This window comes from Dipodomys merriami, unplaced genomic scaffold (genome assembly GCF_024711535.1).
Source record: "Dipodomys merriami isolate MVZ:Mamm:240054 unplaced genomic scaffold, mDipMer1.0.p SCAF_11, whole genome shotgun sequence".
In the NCBI taxonomy this organism is placed as follows: domain Eukaryota; kingdom Metazoa; phylum Chordata; class Mammalia; order Rodentia; family Heteromyidae; genus Dipodomys; species Dipodomys merriami.
Window position 1 is genome coordinate 39,251,163 of NW_027202382.1, and position 19,458 is coordinate 39,270,620.

General features: G+C 49.0%; 1 protein-coding gene across 7 annotated transcripts in view; it reads right to left on the minus strand.

The window, feature by feature from the left end:
* Dennd1a (DENN domain containing 1A) overlaps positions 1 to 19,458 on the minus strand; it is a 482,983-nt gene that overhangs the window by 25,242 nt on the left and 438,283 nt on the right. For 4 of the 7 annotated variants that reach the window (XM_070013281.1, XM_070013264.1, XM_070013288.1 and 1 more), the window contains one exon: positions 580 to 636. The exons of the other annotated variants lie outside the window; for them this stretch is intronic. In XM_070013281.1, coding sequence (XP_069869382.1) covers positions 580 to 636 — 57 coding nt within the window. The remainder of the gene's footprint in view (positions 1 to 579; positions 637 to 19,458) is intronic. 7 annotated transcript variants of the gene reach the window in all.

Here is a 19,458-nt window from a genome sequence, read left to right on the forward strand (position 1 = left end):
CCACAGTGCCAGACACAGGACCCACATCCGGGACCTGTCTGTTCCCTTCCTCGTTAAAATACCTGGATAGGGCTCACCCTGCATCCCCCGCTCTCTCCTTGTCCTTGTGAGCTTTGGCAGGGGGTGGTTCCCGTCTCCATTCTCAAGGTGTAGGCTCCCCCCGCCCCCAGTACATCAAATACATTTCCAAACCAAGATCTGGCAGCACGAGACCCCTGCTGCCAGGCTCCGGCTTCCTTTGTGAGGCAGCAGCAGTTGGAAGAAGGCTTTAAAGCTCACTAGCTAGAAAATACAGCTCATCCTGAGACATTTGCTCACGTGACACACGTGGCACACTGCCACCCCAGCTACCTACAGCTCTGACCTGCGAGTCAGTAAACTGATTCAGGAAAAAGGAGAGAGAAGCCCGGAAAATGCAAGTACGAGTTCATGCCACACAGCAAGGGAAGCTGAAAAAACCCACTTCCCGGTTTTCTTGAGCCAGGCAGGGGAGGCCACACTCCCGAGGTTTAGTGAGGCCGGGATGAAGGGCTCAGGCAGTGTTAGGCAGGGCAGGGGGCACGACCACCAGCTACTCACGGGCCTCCAGCGCTGGATCTTGGGAGGTGGCGGCCGAGTGGGACGAAGTCTTTGTGGCTGCATTAAAGTGGAAACTTGAAACATCAGTACACACTGAGAAGGTTTGATGCTTTTCCACACACCGCCTGGGAGAAAGCCTCTGGCCAAAGCTGGAGGTCCATCCTTAATGCTTCCTGCTCCCTCTACCTCCATTGTCCATTTTCTGGGGCTATCCCCTCATCTAATTGTGTGTGTGTGTGGTGTGTGTGTGCGCGCGTGTGTGTGCGTGCGCACGCACATGCGCTCTGGTTCTAGGGTTTGAACTTAGGGCCTGGGCACTGTCTCTGAACTTTTGTTTTTTTTTTTGGTCGTGGTGCTTGAACTCTGGGCTTGGGCACTGTCTCTGCGCTCTTCAGCTCAAGGTGAGCGCTCTACCACTTGAGCCACAGTACCACTTCTTGTTTTTTTTTGTAGTTTATTGGAAGTAAGAGTATCACAGATTCCTGTCTGGGCTGGCTTCAAACCATGATCCTCAGATCTCAGCCTCCTGGGTAGCTAGGATTACATGTGTGAGCCACCAGGGCTAAAATTTAGCCCTGTGGCTAAATTTTAATGCTGGCCTTGGTTTTGGCCTGGATTAGTGTAGTCATCTCCCACCAGGGCCTCCTTTTCTAATCTCCGATATTCTCCATACAGGCCAAGGTTCCTTCTAAACTGCCGTATGACACAACTCATCCATATTCAAAACCTCTAATGTCCCCTCCTATTGTAGGGTGATAGCTTATCCTGGGACAGTTTTCTATCTCCTCCAAGACCTGGTCACTGCTATGTCCCACACAGACTTTCTCTTATCTTCCCTGAGAAGATTCCTAAGTGGTCCTTGGCTTTTGTGCTTTGTCTCCTGCCTACCCTGTGAGGAAGACTTACCCCATCCCAAAAGACCTGGCAAGTGTGCACTTGTTTTTCAAGACCCTATTATTGTGAAGTATATCACCTGGACACTCACCTGCATATCTTTTAAAAATTTGTTCCCATGTCTCTACAGAAGGCTGTATGGAACTTAGAAAACAAATACCTGTTCAACAAGTGTCTATTGAATGAATGTAGTTTGCACAGAATTCTTGACTTTTGAAACCAGAATTTAAATAGAAAACAATACAGCATAGATTTCTCAGCTCTCCCAGCTCTCCCCTAAAACTTTTGTCTCCAAAGTCATGCCGTCTCCTTTTAACGGTCCATTTAGATGCCTGAACAGGTGTTGGAGATGGGTAAGCAGTGAAAATTCATACAAGACCAACATCAAGAACCCCAGAAACCTCTGCTAGCTTCCAGTCACCTAAAGATATATCCCAAAGATATACTTCCATTTGACAATGATTAGGCCTGGAGTGGCCAATACAAGAGCCAATATCCACTTGTGATGAAGATTTCAGAGATTCAGTATTATAAAAGAACATAAAGCTGGATGCTGGTGACTTATGTCTATAATCCTCGCTACTCAAGAGGTTGAGGTCTGAGGATCATGGTTCAGAGACAGGCTGGGCAAGAAAGTCTGTGAAACTCTTATATCCAAAAAGCCAGAAGTGGAGCTCAAGTGGTAGAGCACTAGCTTTGAGCAAAAGAAGTTGAAAGACAGTGCCTAGGCCTAGTTCAAACCTAAGGACTGGCACCAAAAAGATGAGAGAGAGAGGTGGAAGGAGAGGGAGGGGGGGAAAGAGTAAAAGGGAGAGAGAGAAGTAGAGGGGGAAAGGGAAAGAGAGAGAGGGACAGAGAGAGTGAAAGGGAGAGAGAGAGGTAGAGGAGGAGAGAAAGGGACGGAGAGGGAGAGGGAGACATACAAGGAGAGGGAGAGAAAATACATCAATAGTTTTACACTGATTACGTGTTGAAATATTTTGTATTTATTATTATTGTACACGCCTATGTACAAAAGGCAAAAGACAGGAGGATCTTTTTTTTTTTTTTTTAAGTTTTGTTAATGCTGGGGTTTGAACTCAGGACCTTCTGCTTGGTAGGCTAGTGCTCTATCATTTGAACTACTCCTCCAGCCTTGCTCATTGCTGGTTATTTTGGAGATGATAGTGTCACAGTGCTCAGGCCTCTGGGGTTAGACATCTTAGGACAGAATCCCATCTACCCTCCAGGTTACACTAGTACATGGCCTGGCCATTCTGATGTCACCTCACTGTCCCCGTCTGTGAAGCTGGGGTAATGGACAGCACTGTAGATTCAGTGAGAAGATGCAAGTCTGGCTCTTCCACAGTACCACCACTGGACATGAACTGTGACTACCATTCATTAGCAGCTTTTCCAACCTCAGCCCAACCCTCTCCCAAACCATCTTGTATACTTGTTTCCAGAATGAACTTAAGAAAACACATACCCAGCTTAAACCACCTCAGAGGAAGATTTCTATCAGGAAACGTGGCTCTGAGACGTATGCTGGGGTGTTCTAGCTAGACAAGTCTGCTGTCTGGCTCCTTCTGGAGATTCACAGTGCCTGTCAACACGGCAAAGGCTGGTGTGTTTCAGCAATGAAAAAAATACCACCCAAGCCAGAAAACAACAACAACAATAAGAACAACAACAACCCCAAACCAACAACTATGAACTCTTTATAAGAAGTTCTGGCTGGACGCCAGTGGCTCATTACTATAATTCTAGCTACTCAGAAGGCTGAGATCTGAAGATCGTGATTCCAGCCCAGGCAAGAAGGGCCATGAGACTCTTATCTTCAATTAACCACCTAAAAACTGAAAGTGGAGCTGTGGCTAAAAGTAGTAGAGCTCTAGCCTTGAGCAAAAAAGCTTAGGGAAGCCAGGCGCCAGTGGCTCATGCCTGTAATCCTAGCTACTCAGGAGGCTGAGATCTGAGGATCGAGGTTCAAAGCCAGCCAGGGTAGGAAAGTCTGTGAGACTCTTTTTTTTTTTTTTTTTGTCGGTCATGGGGCTTGAACTCTGGGCCTGGGCATTGTCCCTCAGCTCTTCAGCTCAAGGCGAACACTCTACCACTTGAGCTACAGCGCCACTTCCGGTTTTCTGGTGGTTTATTGGAGATAGGAGTCTCACGGTCTTTCCTGCCCGGGCTGGCTTTGAACCGCGATCCTCAGATCTCAGCCTCCTGAGTAGCTAGGATTACAGGCGTGAGCCACCAGCACCCGGCTGTCTGTGAGACTCTTATCTCCAATAAACCACTCAGAAAACTGGAAGTGGCACTGTGGCTCAAGTGGTAGAGTGCTCACCTTGAGCTGAAAAGCTGAGGGACAGAGCCCAGGCCTTGAGTTCAAGCCCCACAACTGACAAAAAAGAAAAAAAAAAAGCTCAGGGACAGTGCCCACCCAGGCCCTAGTTCAAGCCCCATGACCACCACCACCACCACCACCAGAAAGTTCTATATCCTATTCTAGAATTACACCTGTAATTCTAGCTACTAAGGAGGCTGAGATATGAGGATTACGGTTTGAAGTCCAACTAGGAAGAAAAATCTGAGAGAATCTTATCTCCAATTAACCAGCAAATAACTGGAAGTGGAGATGTGGCTTAAGTGGTAGAGTGCCAGCATTAAGCAAAAAAAAACAACAACAACAACAACAAAAAACAAAACTAAGCAAGAATATGAGGCCCTTATTATTTACTTATTTAATTTTAGGTGCTGATCCTAGGGCTTGAACTTGGGGCCTAGGCACTGTCCCTGAGTTCTTCAGCTTAAGGCTGGGGCTCTACCACTTTGAGCACCAGCACCACTTCTGGTATTCTGGTGGTTAATTGGAGATGAGAGTCTCACAGACTTTCCTGCCTGGCTGGCTTTGAATTGTAATCCTCAGATACCCTGCCCCTCCCCCTCCCTCCCCCCCCCCCCCCCCCAAGTAGCTAGGATTACAGGAGTGAACCCTGGGTACATATTACTACTACTACTACTACTACTGGGTCTATCATATAGCTTGACATATGATAGGTACTCAGCTACTGATTTTTGGTTTAAACTTCCTGGCACAAGAAAAGTTAGTCCTCTACAATCTCTAAGTAACTTTCTTTTTATTTATTTATTTTATTTTCAAGATGATGTAAGGTCAAACTTGTTATTTCTTCCCTCATTTTTCTTTTTTTTTTTGTCATCATGGGGCTTGAACTTTGGATCTGTGTGCTGTCCTCAGCTCTTAAGTTCAAGGCAAGCACTCTGCCATTTGAGCCACAGTGCCACTTCTGGTTTTCTGAGTGGTTCATTGGAGATAAGAATCTCATGGAGTTTCCTGCCCGGGCTGGTTTTGAACCGAGATCCTCAGATCTCAGGCTCCCAAGTAGCTAGGATTACAGGTGTGAGCCACGGACACCCGATTTCTTTCCTCATTTTTCTTTCTTTTTTCTTTTTTTTTGGGGGGGGGGTCCAGTCGTGGGGCCTGAACTCTGGGCCTGGGCACTGTCCCTCAGCTCTTCAGCTCAAGGTTAGTGCTCTACCACTTGGGCCACAGTGCCACTTACAGTTTTTTTCTTTTTGCTTATTCTGAGGAGTCGAACCCAGGGCCTCAGGCATGCAAGGCAAGCGCTCTACCACTGACCCACCTTCCCAGCCCCCTTCCCTCATTTTTCTAAGTAACTTTCTGTTCTGCAGATGTGCTTGTTCTTTCACAACTGCACTTATAAATGGAGCCAGAAAGCAGTCCTCAGCCATACCCAGTCCAGAAGCTGGCAGAGTGAGCAGGGGTATGTGCTCTAAAGATACCAAGGAGGGTAATAGTGGCATAGGAGTCTAAGTAGATAGATAAAAACAAAACCCCACCAGAATAGCCTGAATCTTCCCTGTGGGTTTTCAGCACTGAGGATCTAGTCAGAGGACCCAGAAGAAATAATCAGGGAGAGGCAGCTAGGCTTTCTAGTCCTCTACATATGCTGACACAGGATGCTGGGCAGATACAGCTTCCTGGGGTGGCCACTAGAAGAAAGGGGAACTCTCAGCAGGAGGTGGTAGAGAGTCCCTGGGACTGAAGGAGAAAGAAGGGAGTGGTTGTACCAATGACCAGGATGCCCTGTCACAGAGGGTGGGCGCTGGGGATGGGTCCTGGGTTCCAGCAAGGTTCTAGAGGAGTGTCAAGGGATTACACAGCAGTCACAAGGGGAGAGTGGTTTTAGACACTAGAATATTCAATGTGTGGAGAGCCTCTCACCACAGAAGCCTGGCTCCCAGCCTCGCTCATTGCTGGGTGGCTTGGGCGAGCCCTGGGGCTCAGCGTCCTCATCTGTGAGCACAGCCTTGAGGGCTCTATGGAGGGAATGCTAGCATATCGCAGCTCCTCACAGAGGGTCTGTGCGGCATGGAGGGGCTCTGTCTCTTAGGGGAGAGAGTGGAGAGCTTCTTGGCCATAGCTGCAGTTCCCCAGTGATGCTGGGGTGGCTGCCTGTTGGGGACAGACACGTGGGGAGTTATGGAGAGATTTAAGTACTTTGTTGGGGGTGGGGACTAGAATAGATCATAGTGGACGAGTGGTTGCAATTTGGTGGGAAGAGGGGGTGAAGAGAGAAGCTAGGGAAGGATCACCTCAAAAACAAAACAAACCCAGACCTCTTTCCAGAACAGTAGCCCGAGTGTCTGAGAAGCTGTACTTGACACTTAAGGGAGCATGGCACCACAAGAGTGTAGACTGCAGGACTCCTGCAGTCCCTGCTAGGACTTAAGCAATGAGCATCGCTGTGAGCCTAGAGCTACCCCATTGCTGCCAACGTGTGAGGCTCTGTGCACCCAAAGCCCACAGCCAACACCCGAGCCTGCTCATCTTCCTGGGGAGCCTGTCCTTTCACTGACAAGGAACAGACTGAGGAGAGGGAAAGCCCACGCCCCTGTCTGGTAGTGATTATGAAGTGCGGGGAGCAGAGTGGGGCTCAGGTCTCTTGACTTTAAATCCACCACTTGCTGGTGACAAGGGAGGTAGTACGGCAACTCTAGAATTTTAACACAGGAGCAGAGCAGTGTGGTCCAGAGCCCTTCCTACAGAAATCAAGTCCTATGGAGTCCTCAATTCCCTGGCTGGCTGGATATATGGCTACACGCACTGCTGTCTCCTGAGATCAAAAGAATTGGGACTTGGACAGTCTTTGGCTAAGAAGAGTTCAGTTAACCATATGTCTGGCACCTCCCAGTGGACTGGACTGTGGCAGGCCGGACAGTCCTTCCTGAGGTCACCTCTAGAGGGAAGCACATTTACTCTGGCAAGTGGAAGGCAACTTCCCAAATGTGTTGATGAAACAATTACCAGAGGCCAAGGCCCAGGGATTCAGAGGAGGATAAGACACACAGCTCTTATCCTTCAACAACAGAGTGTGGAGGGGATGCAAAGTGGAAAAGTATCTTTCTTTGTGAGAGGATATGAACTTAGGCCCTAAGAAATATTCTTTGAGTTATAAAGAGATGGACCTAATCTTCTCGACTCTTTTCTGGCTGAGGTCAGCACTGGCTCCACCACATGCATGAGATAGCCCACCTCCCTGAGTCTCACTGACTCTTCTGGAGCAGGAGAAAATTCCATGTAGCAGCAGGAGGCCCGGCTGTGAGCCTGAGGACAAAATGAGACCATCTGATCCTATCTTCCCATCAGACTCACAGGTAGTCCCAGAAAAATCCTGGGGACACCAGGACCTTGTTTTCAAGGTGTACGCTGTTAGCTAGACTGTTGAAGGACCCTGAAACTTAACAATAACCTCTTTCATTTATATGATGTGTTCTCCTCTCAAAGCACTTCTGCTTCTCATCTTCCTTTTGAACCTTCCCTTCCCTGGAAAGGAAAGTTAGAAAAGGATTCTTTCTATTATGGACTGGAAACAGAGAGGTTAAAGGACTACTATGAGGTCACACAGCTAGTAGCAAGAACTAAAACAAGCAGGTTTTCTTAGTTCAGTGTGCCATGCTTGTTCAACAAAATATCTAGTCATTTGGAATCCTTCCTGACATGATTTTTTCTAATCCTTGTCCCTTCTGTTGTTAGGGATGTGTATCTTAAGAGAAAAGGCTTGAAAGAGAGTGACGGGTGTCTTTCTCTTCCTTCTTTATTTGAGCATCTATTCTGACACTTTGCAAAGAAGGCACATGGTTTGATTGCTCATTTAACAGTGGGGTCTACAGTGCTCTAGGTCAGGGGCCCATTGAGTGAACAGGACTTGGGTAGTTGGGACATGAGGATGCCAGTGTCCCAGGAGGTAAAGAGACAGGACCCTTCTCCCAGACTGGGGCTGTGTATATGGCAGAGACACGGTGCTCTACCAAGAGGGGAGTGAGGCTGGAAATGAGGAGAGGCCAGGCCAGGCCTGGACTTGGGAAGAGACTGAGGGAACCAGATAAAAGAGTGTCTTGACCATCAGGCTAAGAAGTTTGGGCTTTCTTTCAGGTACATGGGAGTCACAATCAGGGATACCTAAGAGTCCTTGGTGAGCTGGACACTCCCCTCCGGCAGTGACTCCTGCCCAAGCCTCCATATTGTCAACTAGCTATGGCCGTGCTAGGACTGCTGGGAGAGGTGACCACAAGTAGGGACACTCTAAAGTGTGATTGACATGGAGGTTCCAGAGGAGAGAGGCACTCTTTGGCCTGTGCTGGTCTGGTCTGGCCCTTGGTGTTTCTATCTGTCAACCATGAAGGCCAGGCGAGTATGTTCATTGGATATGAAACCCACATTTATGAGGACAACATCTGATTTGCAGTTAATTTGTTGATGCAGTAAAACATAGTTTCCAAAAGGTCAGGAGGGGAAGCTGTGTTGGAATATCAACTTAATTACCTGGGTGGCATGGATGAGCGGGCATTCTGCACAGAACCGCAGCATAGAAGATGCTCAACTGCCAGGTGCTGTCTTGGGGGCAGAGAGTACAGTGTACCTGGCACACTGGTACACATGGTAGGGCATCCTTAATGCAGAGGGGGCCAGTCTGCAGGTGGTATGGGCATGGCCAAGGCTCTTCCTGCCTGCCTGGCACATTTGCTAGCTCAGGGAATCCACTGTGGAGATTGGGGGTTCTACCCCTGGATTACAGATGAGGGCAGGCCAGGACTAGCCCAGAGTCACTTAGAGTAGATGACAAACCTACAAGGAAGGTCAGTGAGCTCATCTCAATTTCCAGCTGGTCAGAACTGACACAGGGATTCACTCCATCCCCAGTGGAGGCTGCCCCTGACTTCACCATCCCTGGGAGGCTAGAACCAGCGATCCCATCTCACTGTTGGGAATACAGAGCTACATAGGCTCAACACTAGGGTCAACTGGGACAGGCCACACCACACCTGTAGAATGGTGCAGATGAGATCAAAGAGGACAGATGGGGGAGGCCACAGAGCTCAACCAGCTTTGCTGAAGGCTAAGGGTTGGGTATGCCAAGCTTGGGGTAGCCTGGGAAGGCAGCTGTCCAGGAGGCAGCTCTCTTTGCTGATGGCACTGAAGGGGACATGTGCCCAACAGGGCTGGTGCACAAGAGAGCTAGCTTCTGAGACTGGACCTACAGGGGACCTCAATCTCCTGTCTAAACTGATCTGAATCATTTCTTCCCTACCAGATGCTACCTGGCCCCAAGGAAGAGGCCTTAGCTCTCCAATGGGAAGATGGAAATGAACCTGGGGTCTCTCAGTTCCTCCTGGAGATGTGCACCAACCAGATATGCTGCCCAGCATGGAGAGGGTGTGAGAGAATCACAATTAAACTCTGTCGCTGTTTAATGAGGGAAGAGTTCACCTGGCTAATTTTCCTGGCGAGTAGCCACATCAATGCTCTGACCTGTGCGTGAAACGGACCCAGTTAGGAGGGAAGACAAAGCTTTCTGCAGCTTTACAAAGGCCCTCTGGGCTAGGAGCAAGGCTCTGCTACTCTTTGGGACTAAAAATCTGCTATTATGCAAGGTATGGAAATAAAAGAGGGCTTCTTTTGATATGCCTCCAAAAGGGAGTGTATTGAAGTGATATTTTTGTAGAATGTTTCCTTTGAAATGCCCAGCCAGCTCTGTCAGACACAGCTTTTGCCTATCCCCCAACTCCTGTCATTATTTCCAGTCTTCTTCATCCAGCCTCAACTGGGCTGGTCTGCTTGTTGGGGAGGATCCAAAGCTTGCCTGGGCCTCCACGTTTCGGCAAGGCCAGCTGGAGCACACTGGTGTGATATGGCCCATGCTCTGGGCACCCCAGCAGAACCAAGGACCTTGGCCCTGAAGCATCTGTTGAGGCAATGAGCTACTGTTTGGGGAGACATTCCTGCAAAATACTGCATGGGAGGGCTGAGATCAAGTATCCATCTGGTGAGCGTCCACTCACACACGTGTCTTTATAGGGAAAGCTGGGAGCATCTCCATGGGCCGGTGCTACTCAGAATCCCCCTGTTGCTGCTACAAACCCTGGTAGGGAGGCTCTGCTGTGATCCACTCAACAGACAGGAAAACCAGAGCCCCTTGCCCACATTCACACTGCATAGTGTGAATGCTGCTGGACTCCAGTGTGCCCTACTACTTTCTGTCCTGAGGAGCTCCCTGCCAGGGGGCTGAGAGAGGGGGTAGTTGGGAGGGAAGGTGGCCCTGGACAATGAGCACAGCCCCTGATGTGGGGTCCAGGAGAGCCATGTCTGGAGAGGGTGACCTCGGGACTCAGGGCTCACCACTCCACAACAAGGCGCCTCAGAGCCTTTTCTCTCCAGCTGGGCCAGCACCCTCTTCGCTGCGTGTGAGTGCTGAGCTGAAAGCCGTCTCAGATTGGTCCTGAAGAGTAGTGCATTCTTCCCCGATGTTGACAGGAGTAGTATTTTGTAGTGGTGCTGGTTAATTTGTAGTGGCATTTGTGGTTTGAAGCCTTGTCAAGATCCCTGATTACTTCCCGTGCAAGGAGCTTGGCTGACGGGGAAGTTCACATGCTGAACAAAAGCAGCCAGGCAGCTGGGAAGGATGGCTGTGTGGCGGCCTGGTGACCCTAGCTGCTTGGGGGAGTGCAGGGGAGGGGGAATGGGGGGGGAGGACCAGCATGGGGCAGGGGGAGGGAACCCTTTGTTTTTAGTCAGTGCAGGTGCACAGTCTGAATAGGTGGCATCCCATTGGTGGCTGGAGGGCGGGTACCAGATGTGACGGTGGCTGGGCAGGGGCGAGGAGCTCTGTTGACATGTGCCATTCTTTGCCCAGAAAGAAGCGGGAGGCAGATGCCTTGCTGCTACCTACACTGGGATAGCCATCTGGGATTCCATCAAGGAGACCTCAGTGGTGCTCTCAGGAGGTGGGGGCTCAGGGAGGTAAGAGGAAGGGCTTCCAGATGTTGGCAGCGATGATGTCAACAAGGGCTACCATTTCCACTGTGTCTTGGTCCTTGCTGTGTACCAGGTTCTATGCTAGGAGCTCTGTGTGTAAAGTCTCTAATAATCTCTGTGTGTCAAGTCTCTAATAATCTCAACAACTTGGATAAAAGGTGCCATCCCCATTTGACAGATAAAGAAATTGAGGCTGTGTGGCTCACTGAGTCCTGTATAGCTCATAGCTGTCAGAGTTACACTTGGAGCGCAGGTGTGCTCCCGAGCACAAATTCCTCCCAGAGACTGAGCAGCGGAAGGCAGAGAGGGAAGTACACACACCCTCTTGAGCCTGAAGGCCACTTCTCCCTTGGTGTAGCTGTCCCCCTGCCATCTTTGGAGCTGTCTGTCCTGGGGTCCTGAACATACAGAAGGACTAGTTCTGCAGCTGCCTATCCCTGCTTGGTGAAGGTTTGCTCAGTGCACTACGGGCCAGGGCCAGCTCAGCAAAACCAAGACTAATTTATCATCTTGGAATGGAATGATGTCCAGCCCAAACAGTATGCTACCAGGAAATTAAAATAAAAGCCGTCTCCTGATTCTGCAGTGGCTCAGATAAGAAGAGCCCCCATCTGGGAAGGAAGTCCGGTGATCCCTCACAGGCCTGGTGACTCTTGCCACCTCCACACTGCTCTCCTTGCACCAGTAGCCCAGTGGAGAGGAACATCCCGGCTCTCTGTGGCTATTCAAGACCCAGGCCTTGCCTTCGTGAATCGCTTCTCCCACCCTGCTATGAGCAGCCCCTTCTATCCAGCTGTACAAACACTTGTCCGGTCCCTCACGACCACGCTGGGCCCATCAGCCCACAGTCCCTGGCCCACGTGATGGATTCCTGCTCACCCCGCAGGCCTGTATTCCCTTCTGTGAGAAGTCTCTCTCTTTCTGCTCTAAAGAGTGACATACTCCTCCCTTTTCCTTTCTGTAAGAAGGGAGTCCTGCACAACTGGCTCCTGGCACAGACCTGGCATGTGTAAAGTGCAAAGTAAATGCCTACCCAGTGTGAGGAGGCTCCTTCCCATTCTCAGCAGGCCTTCAACCAAGTATCTGAATAATGCCAGGCCAAATGGTCATTGTGCCCATCATTTGAGTTATTCTCTTCTCAAAACTGGCAACATTTTGAGGCTTGCTTTTCATCAGGAAAAACTCTCAACCAGGAGATATCCTAGCATACCAGGCTGAGCCTCAGGGCACCCCCCAAAGCAAGAGACTTTTTGAGTAGAATGAAGGCGGTAAAGCAATAGGAAGCTTAGATGTGAAATATCCCAAAATTTCCCCAGTGTGTCTGTTAAAGAAAGACAGTCAGGTGCACTAGACAGAGGGGTGGGCTTTTTTTTTTTTTTTTTCTTCACTGGGAACAAATGGATGGAGAACCTGGTTTAAAATTCCTGGACCCTGGAATACATTTCTATCTGTGTCAAAGTCTACCATCCAGAGCCTCAGCAGAGTTTAAAATCCTAGCTAATAGGTTAACAACTGTTTTTCTTCAGCTTCAAATGAAGAATATCAGAAGGCTGGGGGAATATGCAGCTCTCCAATTTGTACGGGCTGCACACAGCTCCCTGCAATGTGTGTTTGACAGGACTGACATTTTGTACCGCTGTGAGATGGGAAAACGTGTGACATTTTTATTCATGGTGGCGTACGCCCTTGTAATGATCAGCTCTGGTCGATGTGCTTACCGCAGCAGCCCCTGAGCCCTCGGAGAACAAACAGGAACCCAAGGTGCCAGCAGTTCCACTGCCTTATTAAACACCGCCAGGATCCTAACGAAGACCAACTGCTGGAAAATCTCACTGTCAAATCCTCAAGGACATTGTCAGCGCACAGCTAACTGCATATATTTTTCATTTAAAATACTGAAATCCAGCATTGTGCCATTACAGTCAAGGGGGGCGGGCACCTGCTCCAATGGCCATTCTGTCAGCTTCTTTGGAGTTCCACATGCTAGGGCCAGATGCCCAGTGGGGTTCAGAGCTCAAAACAGGGTGGCAGAAATGGAGTCAGCTTTTGGAAAACCCAACCCTACCTTCGGGGTGAACAGCTGAAAGTTACAGGGCTCTGGGAAGAGTCACTCAGCAAGTCAACTCCCAGGCTCTCTCTGGAAGTCTAAGTGAATCTGCATAATGAGAAAAGCCTCCTCCCTACCCAGACATCTCTCCTGTTGGTGCAACCCATTATATCCTGCACCTCAGTGCTAATCAGCCTTCTGCTTGGCGGCAGACCTCAAGACATCTGCGGGAACACACGGCCGCTGTAGGTGTCACATGTGGCAGCAGAGCGGTGTGCCAGGGTGCCCACCTGCAATCTCACCACTGCCTCAATCCAAAGGCCTCAAGGTCAGCAGGCAGGAGGACCCCCTCCCTTTGGCGGTCATTTCTAATGCTGATGCGCACTGATGGATGGAAGCCAATCACTTTGCAGACTTTCCGTGGCTTCCACCACTGTTAAACTAGCTGATTTGGTATTGGCTGTACACTAATGTATTGATATATTTGTTTTGTAAATATGTATTATTTATACATTGCCTCCATTTCCATACTCTAGCCCCTGATGCACTAGGACAGACTCTGCTATTTATTTATGGGAGCCTGGGTGGAAAAGGCCTAATAAGCTGCCTGTGCATGGTTCTTGCAGGTTTATGTGGCTGGCTAAACAACAGGATGTTCTCTACCCATGCAGAGGCTTGCATTTTATAAAGTTAGTTTAGCATAACAGTGTACATCATCCTTGCTAAAATGACCTGTGCTGCACAGGGAGGTGTCCACTGATGGCCCACAGACCTGAGGACACTCCCTTAATCACAGGCTGAAGTAAGAACTTCAGGAGAGTGCTGCCTGGATGAGGAGCAATGTAGCCAGAGCCTAGCCTTACACCATGAGTGAACGTTGCCAGTTCTCATCTGAACTGCTTGTAGGATCATTAGTGGTCTCCCTGTCTCCGCTCCTGCTGCCCTTTCCTGTTGTGGCCCACCCAGCATAAATGTTCTTCCCATGGATACCACCCCTCCCCGGTTCTGTCATTTACCAGCGATGATTCAAACTCTCCCAAGGTCTGGTCATTCACTGCCCACCTCCATAGTGTGGCGTCTGGCTCTTATCTACATACCTCTGGTCCCTATTCAGGTTTCCTCTCCTCATTTCTCTATATGCTGTCTCTTTACCTGGAACGCCTCTCCCCTCTCCACTCCCCCAGATCCACGTGATATACAACATCTCTTGAGGTCCACTTCCTCTGAGAAGCCTCAGGCATCCTCAGCATCCTCTGACCAGTACACCTATGTCCATGAGCATGTAGTTTGTTAGCTGTCTCTCCCAGATGAGTGCTCTGAAAGTAGGACATGTGTATCATTCCCTTGTGTCTTTGGACTGTGGCCTCTGGGCCACTTCACTGTGTGACAAATGAGTGAAGGAAGGAAAGAGTTTGTGAGGCCATGAGACAACATCTCAGAGTTGTGCCTGGAGAGGAAGTCTAGGGCCTAATGATTTTGATCCTAAGATGGGGAAGACCTCTTGCTTGTCATCATGGTGAGAGTGATGGAAGATGTGTGGCTGACAGTCCTGGGGAAGGCTTCCTCTCTCTCTCTAGTCTCTGAAAAGTGAATCTCCTGGCTGCTTGCAGATTGCTTTACTCCATCAGGCCTCTCAAGGACTACTGTGCCAAGGCTCGACCTGCTGTCCACCTAGAAACTCTGTCAGTCTCCCAAGAAAGTGCAAGCAGTGGTTCACTTGCAGTGGGTTCAGGATTGAGGCCACTCCAAGGGGCCAAGAGGTGTCTGTAACCACAAATCCATGTGAGTGATGGGCAGCAATATCCCCCAAACTCACTTTCAACTGTTTCCAGGCCCTGTTTCTCCCTATCACACTTTGTATTGGAAGTAGGATATTGTTAGTAGCTTTTGGGAGAAGTTCCTTTTGTAGATTTTCTATTTTTACTTATATAAAATTGTGTGTGTGTGTGTGTGTGTGTGTGTGTGTGTGTGTGTGTGTGTGTGTGTGTGTGTGCGTGCTACATAAAATAGGATGCAATGTTGCAGAAGACATGGACCTGATCAGATTGACAACAAATCAAATGATGATAAGTCACCATCCTGGTGTGATAGCATATGTCTGTAATTCTAGCACTTAGAAAGCTGAGAAAGGAGAATAAAAGTTTGAGTACAGCCTGAACTACAAAGAGCCTGACTCAAAAATCAAACCCAAAACAAACAAGAAAATGAAAAAAACTATCAAATTTGGGACATGGTCAGTGAAGTCCCAGATAAAAGTCTGAAGGAGGCTGGCGTTCAGCCTTTGCTCCTCCAAGGAAGCGGCTGATACCAGCCTGTGGTTGCAGTCCAGCCACAGGGGAGTAAAGGTAGAAGAAGCAAGGGCTTTGTCCCAACATCCATCCTAGCAGCTTGTATTTAGGGTAAAGCCTTCACGCCTGCTCAACAGTAGGGACAAATGACCTTACGCATCAGTAGACCTTACAGTAGACCTTGGGCATCAGTCTGGGAAGAGCATGTGAGCACTGTTGAGCACAATGCCAGGCACAGAGCAGGTGTTCAGAAGAGCAGTATCATCATCATCATCATCATCATCATCATCATCATCATCATTATTATTGTCGGTTGTGGGGCTTGAGCTTTGGGCTTGGGTGCTTTCTCTGCACTCTTCAGCTCAAGGTGAGCGCTCTCCCACTTGAGCCACAGCACCACTTCCAGTTTTCTAGTGGTTTATTGGAGATAAGAGTCTCACAGACTTTCCTGCCTGGGCTGGCTCTGAACTGTGATCCTCAGATCTCAGCCTCCTGGGTAGCTAGGATTACAGGCGTGAGCCACCAGCGCCTGGGCCAGTATCATTATTCTTACCTATGTTAGGACATTAAAGTCTAGTCCAGGCAATAAACATGTGCCTTAAGATGGGAATGAGAAATTAGTGGGATTAAGTGACTATGACCTCCAAAGCCACCCTAAGCCACACTGCTTTCCATGTAACACACTGCAAACAAATGTCTCAGGATACAGGTAGAACTGATGGGAGAATTTGATGTGGGCTGGGAAGAGGCTCCCTTACTAGATAGGCCTGGTTTTGCTTTCTTGCTGTACCACTTATTGTAAGACCTTGGGCAAGCTGCTTCAGTTCTCTGAGTAGCTCTCCTGGGATAATAGCAGCATTGATCTTATGGAGTGGTTGAGACTGAGAAGATGTTGGGGGAGTGGGTCTGGCTCCTACGTAGCAAGTCCACACCATGGAAAAAGCCTCCTCAATCCATCGGAACCCTTCTTACTCTCTGTCCTGAGGTGGACGCTGCCCTCCGCAGAGTATGGGCAGGTTGGTGGTTTACCTGTCCACTGGCAATGCCTGTGGGGCAGGGCTTCTTGCCTCATCACTAACACTGAGTTGATTCTTGGAGGATCTTGCTTCTGAGACAATTTATTTTCAATATTTTCTGTTTTATTTCCTCTCCCTTACTGTGATAAAACTCCCTACCTTTTGGCACTGAGAACTCTAATCTGAGAAAAAGCCTCCTCTGGTCTCGCTCAATCAGATTTCCTGCTGTTGGTCTGCTGGGCTCAATATTCTCCTGGCAGGGGACTTGCTTTTTTTTTTTTTAGGCTCTGGTTGGACATCTTCTCCGTTTTGTGCCTTTCATCATTCACTCACTCACCACTAGGTCATTCCCCAAGTTCTCAATGGGAGCTTTTCTCTGCCAAACCCTATGAGGTGCTAAGGTAGGTACTTAGATGTGGCCAACACTGTCTCTGACAAGGATGTTGGCAGGAGTGGGAAGAACTAGGCTTGGAGAAGTTGGGAAGAGCTTAGCCAGGGATCAGGTGTGCTTCCACAAGGTCTTGAGGGGTTGGTGTGATTCTATGGGATGGGACAGAAAAGCAAGGACGTTCTTGCCATCAGAAGCTGATTCAACTCAGGGTTCCTTCTGCACATGGCCTGGGGCTGGCCTGGAGCAGATGCCCATAAAGAGCTGTCAAATCAATTAATATGAGGTATCCAGGAGTTAGATAAAAGTAAGGGACTTTGCCCAGAATGGAGGGTACCTTATCGATACTTGCAGGGTAAGCAGGAGTTGGGCAGAAGTGGAGGATAGCTGGTCCGGAAGGCCAGTATGTTCTCCTAACCATACAGACAATTGGTGAGGGACCAGGGAGGGAAACCCCCAGGGGCCTCGTGTTCTGGAAAGGAAGGACAAAATACAGCTCCCAGGTACCAAGGCCAGTTCAAATGTCCCTTCTAGGCTGCTATTCTGTAGCTCAATTTCCATTCCTCTTTGTATATTTAATCATTGTTTGGTAGTACTGGGGTATGAACTCAGAGCCTTGTACTTGGTAGGCAGGCACTCTATTACTTGAGCCACACCCCCAGACTTTGTGTGTTTTTGTTGGGCCTTTCTGGAGATCCTTCCTTGAGTGAATAACAATACTTTAAAAGGCGAGAATTCTCCATTGTAACCAGCTGGAGAAAGCAAGTGGGACTTCCCAGGCCAGGGGCAAGGAATCTGAAACTTCACATGAAGTCAAATGTCAGACTAGAATAGCTGCTATGTTTAGTCTCTCGGGTTTAGAACCTTCCCCCTGTAACTGAGAGAGCCTGAAGAAGCAGCTCCTGTCTGTCTGAGGAAAATGAGCCCTCTCTGCCCAGCCCATGAAGCAGACGATGAGCAAGTTGTCATGTTGCAGTGATGTCTGGCAAGCCAATGGTGAGGAGGTGATGGGTCCCTCCCGATGATGCCGGCAGGGAAGCCACCCCGAGACCAAGCTGGCTGGTGTTTAAAACAAATGCAAAGGATAAACTGGGCTTGGGAACACTGCATGGCCCAGCCCAATAGCACAAATCTGGGCATTTCACAACTACTAGAGGGATTAAGCAGAAAGATTGGCCACAGAACTGTGGGCTCCCTGCAATGAGGGCCCACACTGTCATCTTCACTTTTCCAGACATGGCACAAAAGAGCCATCAGTGATTACTTGAGGGACACATGATCTAGGTACATGGCTTCTCTCCTTGCCATTCCTTGCCCTCAACTGCAGTTGATGCTGTCATTCTCCATCACTGGCAACAGCAGACAGCTGTGCCCGTCCTTTTACCTGGAATACCTGGCTCCTATCTCATTGGCTGGCACACTCTCCTTTGTCCTCTCTCTCTCTCTGGAGCCCTGGTTGACATCTGGCCTTGATTCTCAGCCCTGTATAGTCTCTTCGTTTCAGGACTCCTTTGGGTTTGACTGTTCTCTGCCCCTGACAACAGGACAAGAAGTTGGGACAATGTTTATGTTTGGCCTCTGTACATATTATCAGATTGGTTTGGTTTCTTTCTCTTGATAACAGGTATGTACTTTGGGCCACAGTGGATGGTAAGGAGATGGGCACATGTTCAATGTTGATTCAATAAGTGAAGCTCATATATTGTCTAGAAGTTACTAGGAGGTGACACTCTCTTTCTTGTGGGTCCTGCACTTGTCTCACTAGCAGGGGGAAGCTTGCTGAGAGTGGCACTTGCAGAAGAAATACAGAAGGAAAAAAAAGTCTGACCCCTCGGCATTGGTGACTCATGCCTGCAACCTTAACTACTCAGGAGGCTAAGATCTGAGGCTTATGTTTTGAAGTCAGCCTGGGCAGGAAGGCTGAGACTCTTATATCCAATTAACCACCTAAAAGCCAGACGTGGAGCTAGCAGTGTTAACACTGAGCAGTAAAGCTCAGGGACCAAGCCAAAACCCCGAGTTCAAGCCCTACTCCCACACCCCCGCAAAAAAAAAAAAAAAAAAAAAAAGGTCTGACAAATATGATTTGATACCTGGACCAAGGTGAAGCTGGTATGAGCTATCAATTTCTCTTTTGGGTCTTATGTCTCCTGAAATTAAATGTATCTTAACTAATTGAGATTCCCAACATAGGCCCTGGTCTTTGGGGTTGAACTGGCACTCAAAACTAACAATACTGACTCCTATACCTGCTCCATTTGTATCCTATATTCTCCTCCCTTGCCCATATTAGGAGAGCACCCAGTATGCTTTTGTGATTAATGGTGGGTTTGGTACACTGTCTACCAGGTTCAGCACACTTATTTTTGTGCCAAGTGAAGCCCAGGAAGGACCAGGAACATCTCACCATGGCTCAGTATCTTGGGACTCACCGACCCAGTCTTAAGTACTGGGCCTGACTCTTCCAGCAGGAAGGTGCCGTGTTCTCAGCAGAGCTGGGTAAGAGCTGAGCTTCAGTCAACAATGTGGTGCTGAACCCTGACTACTGCTTCTGAGCTGCATACCCTTGGGTAGGTCTCCATTCCCTCCAAACCTGTCTTCTCCCAAGACCCTTGTGGGTGGCTGGGAAGATGACATGGCTAAGCTCCTGGAATGCCGCCAGTAGTCCTGATTGTGGGGACAGAGGCCTGTTTTCTTTAGCTCTCCAGGCCTCACCTGTGGATGGTGAGTAACTCAGCCCCCTGACCTCTTATATCAGCCTTATGCCCAGCATACATGAAGGGCTTAACCTGACACTCTAGTGCTCATGTCCCAGAAGGAGGGGATCATGAGGACAGTTTGGCATTGGCTTCAACCCTTCTTTAGCCTGGGCTGCATGGAGCTGGTGTAGCTCAGAATCTGCTATTCTG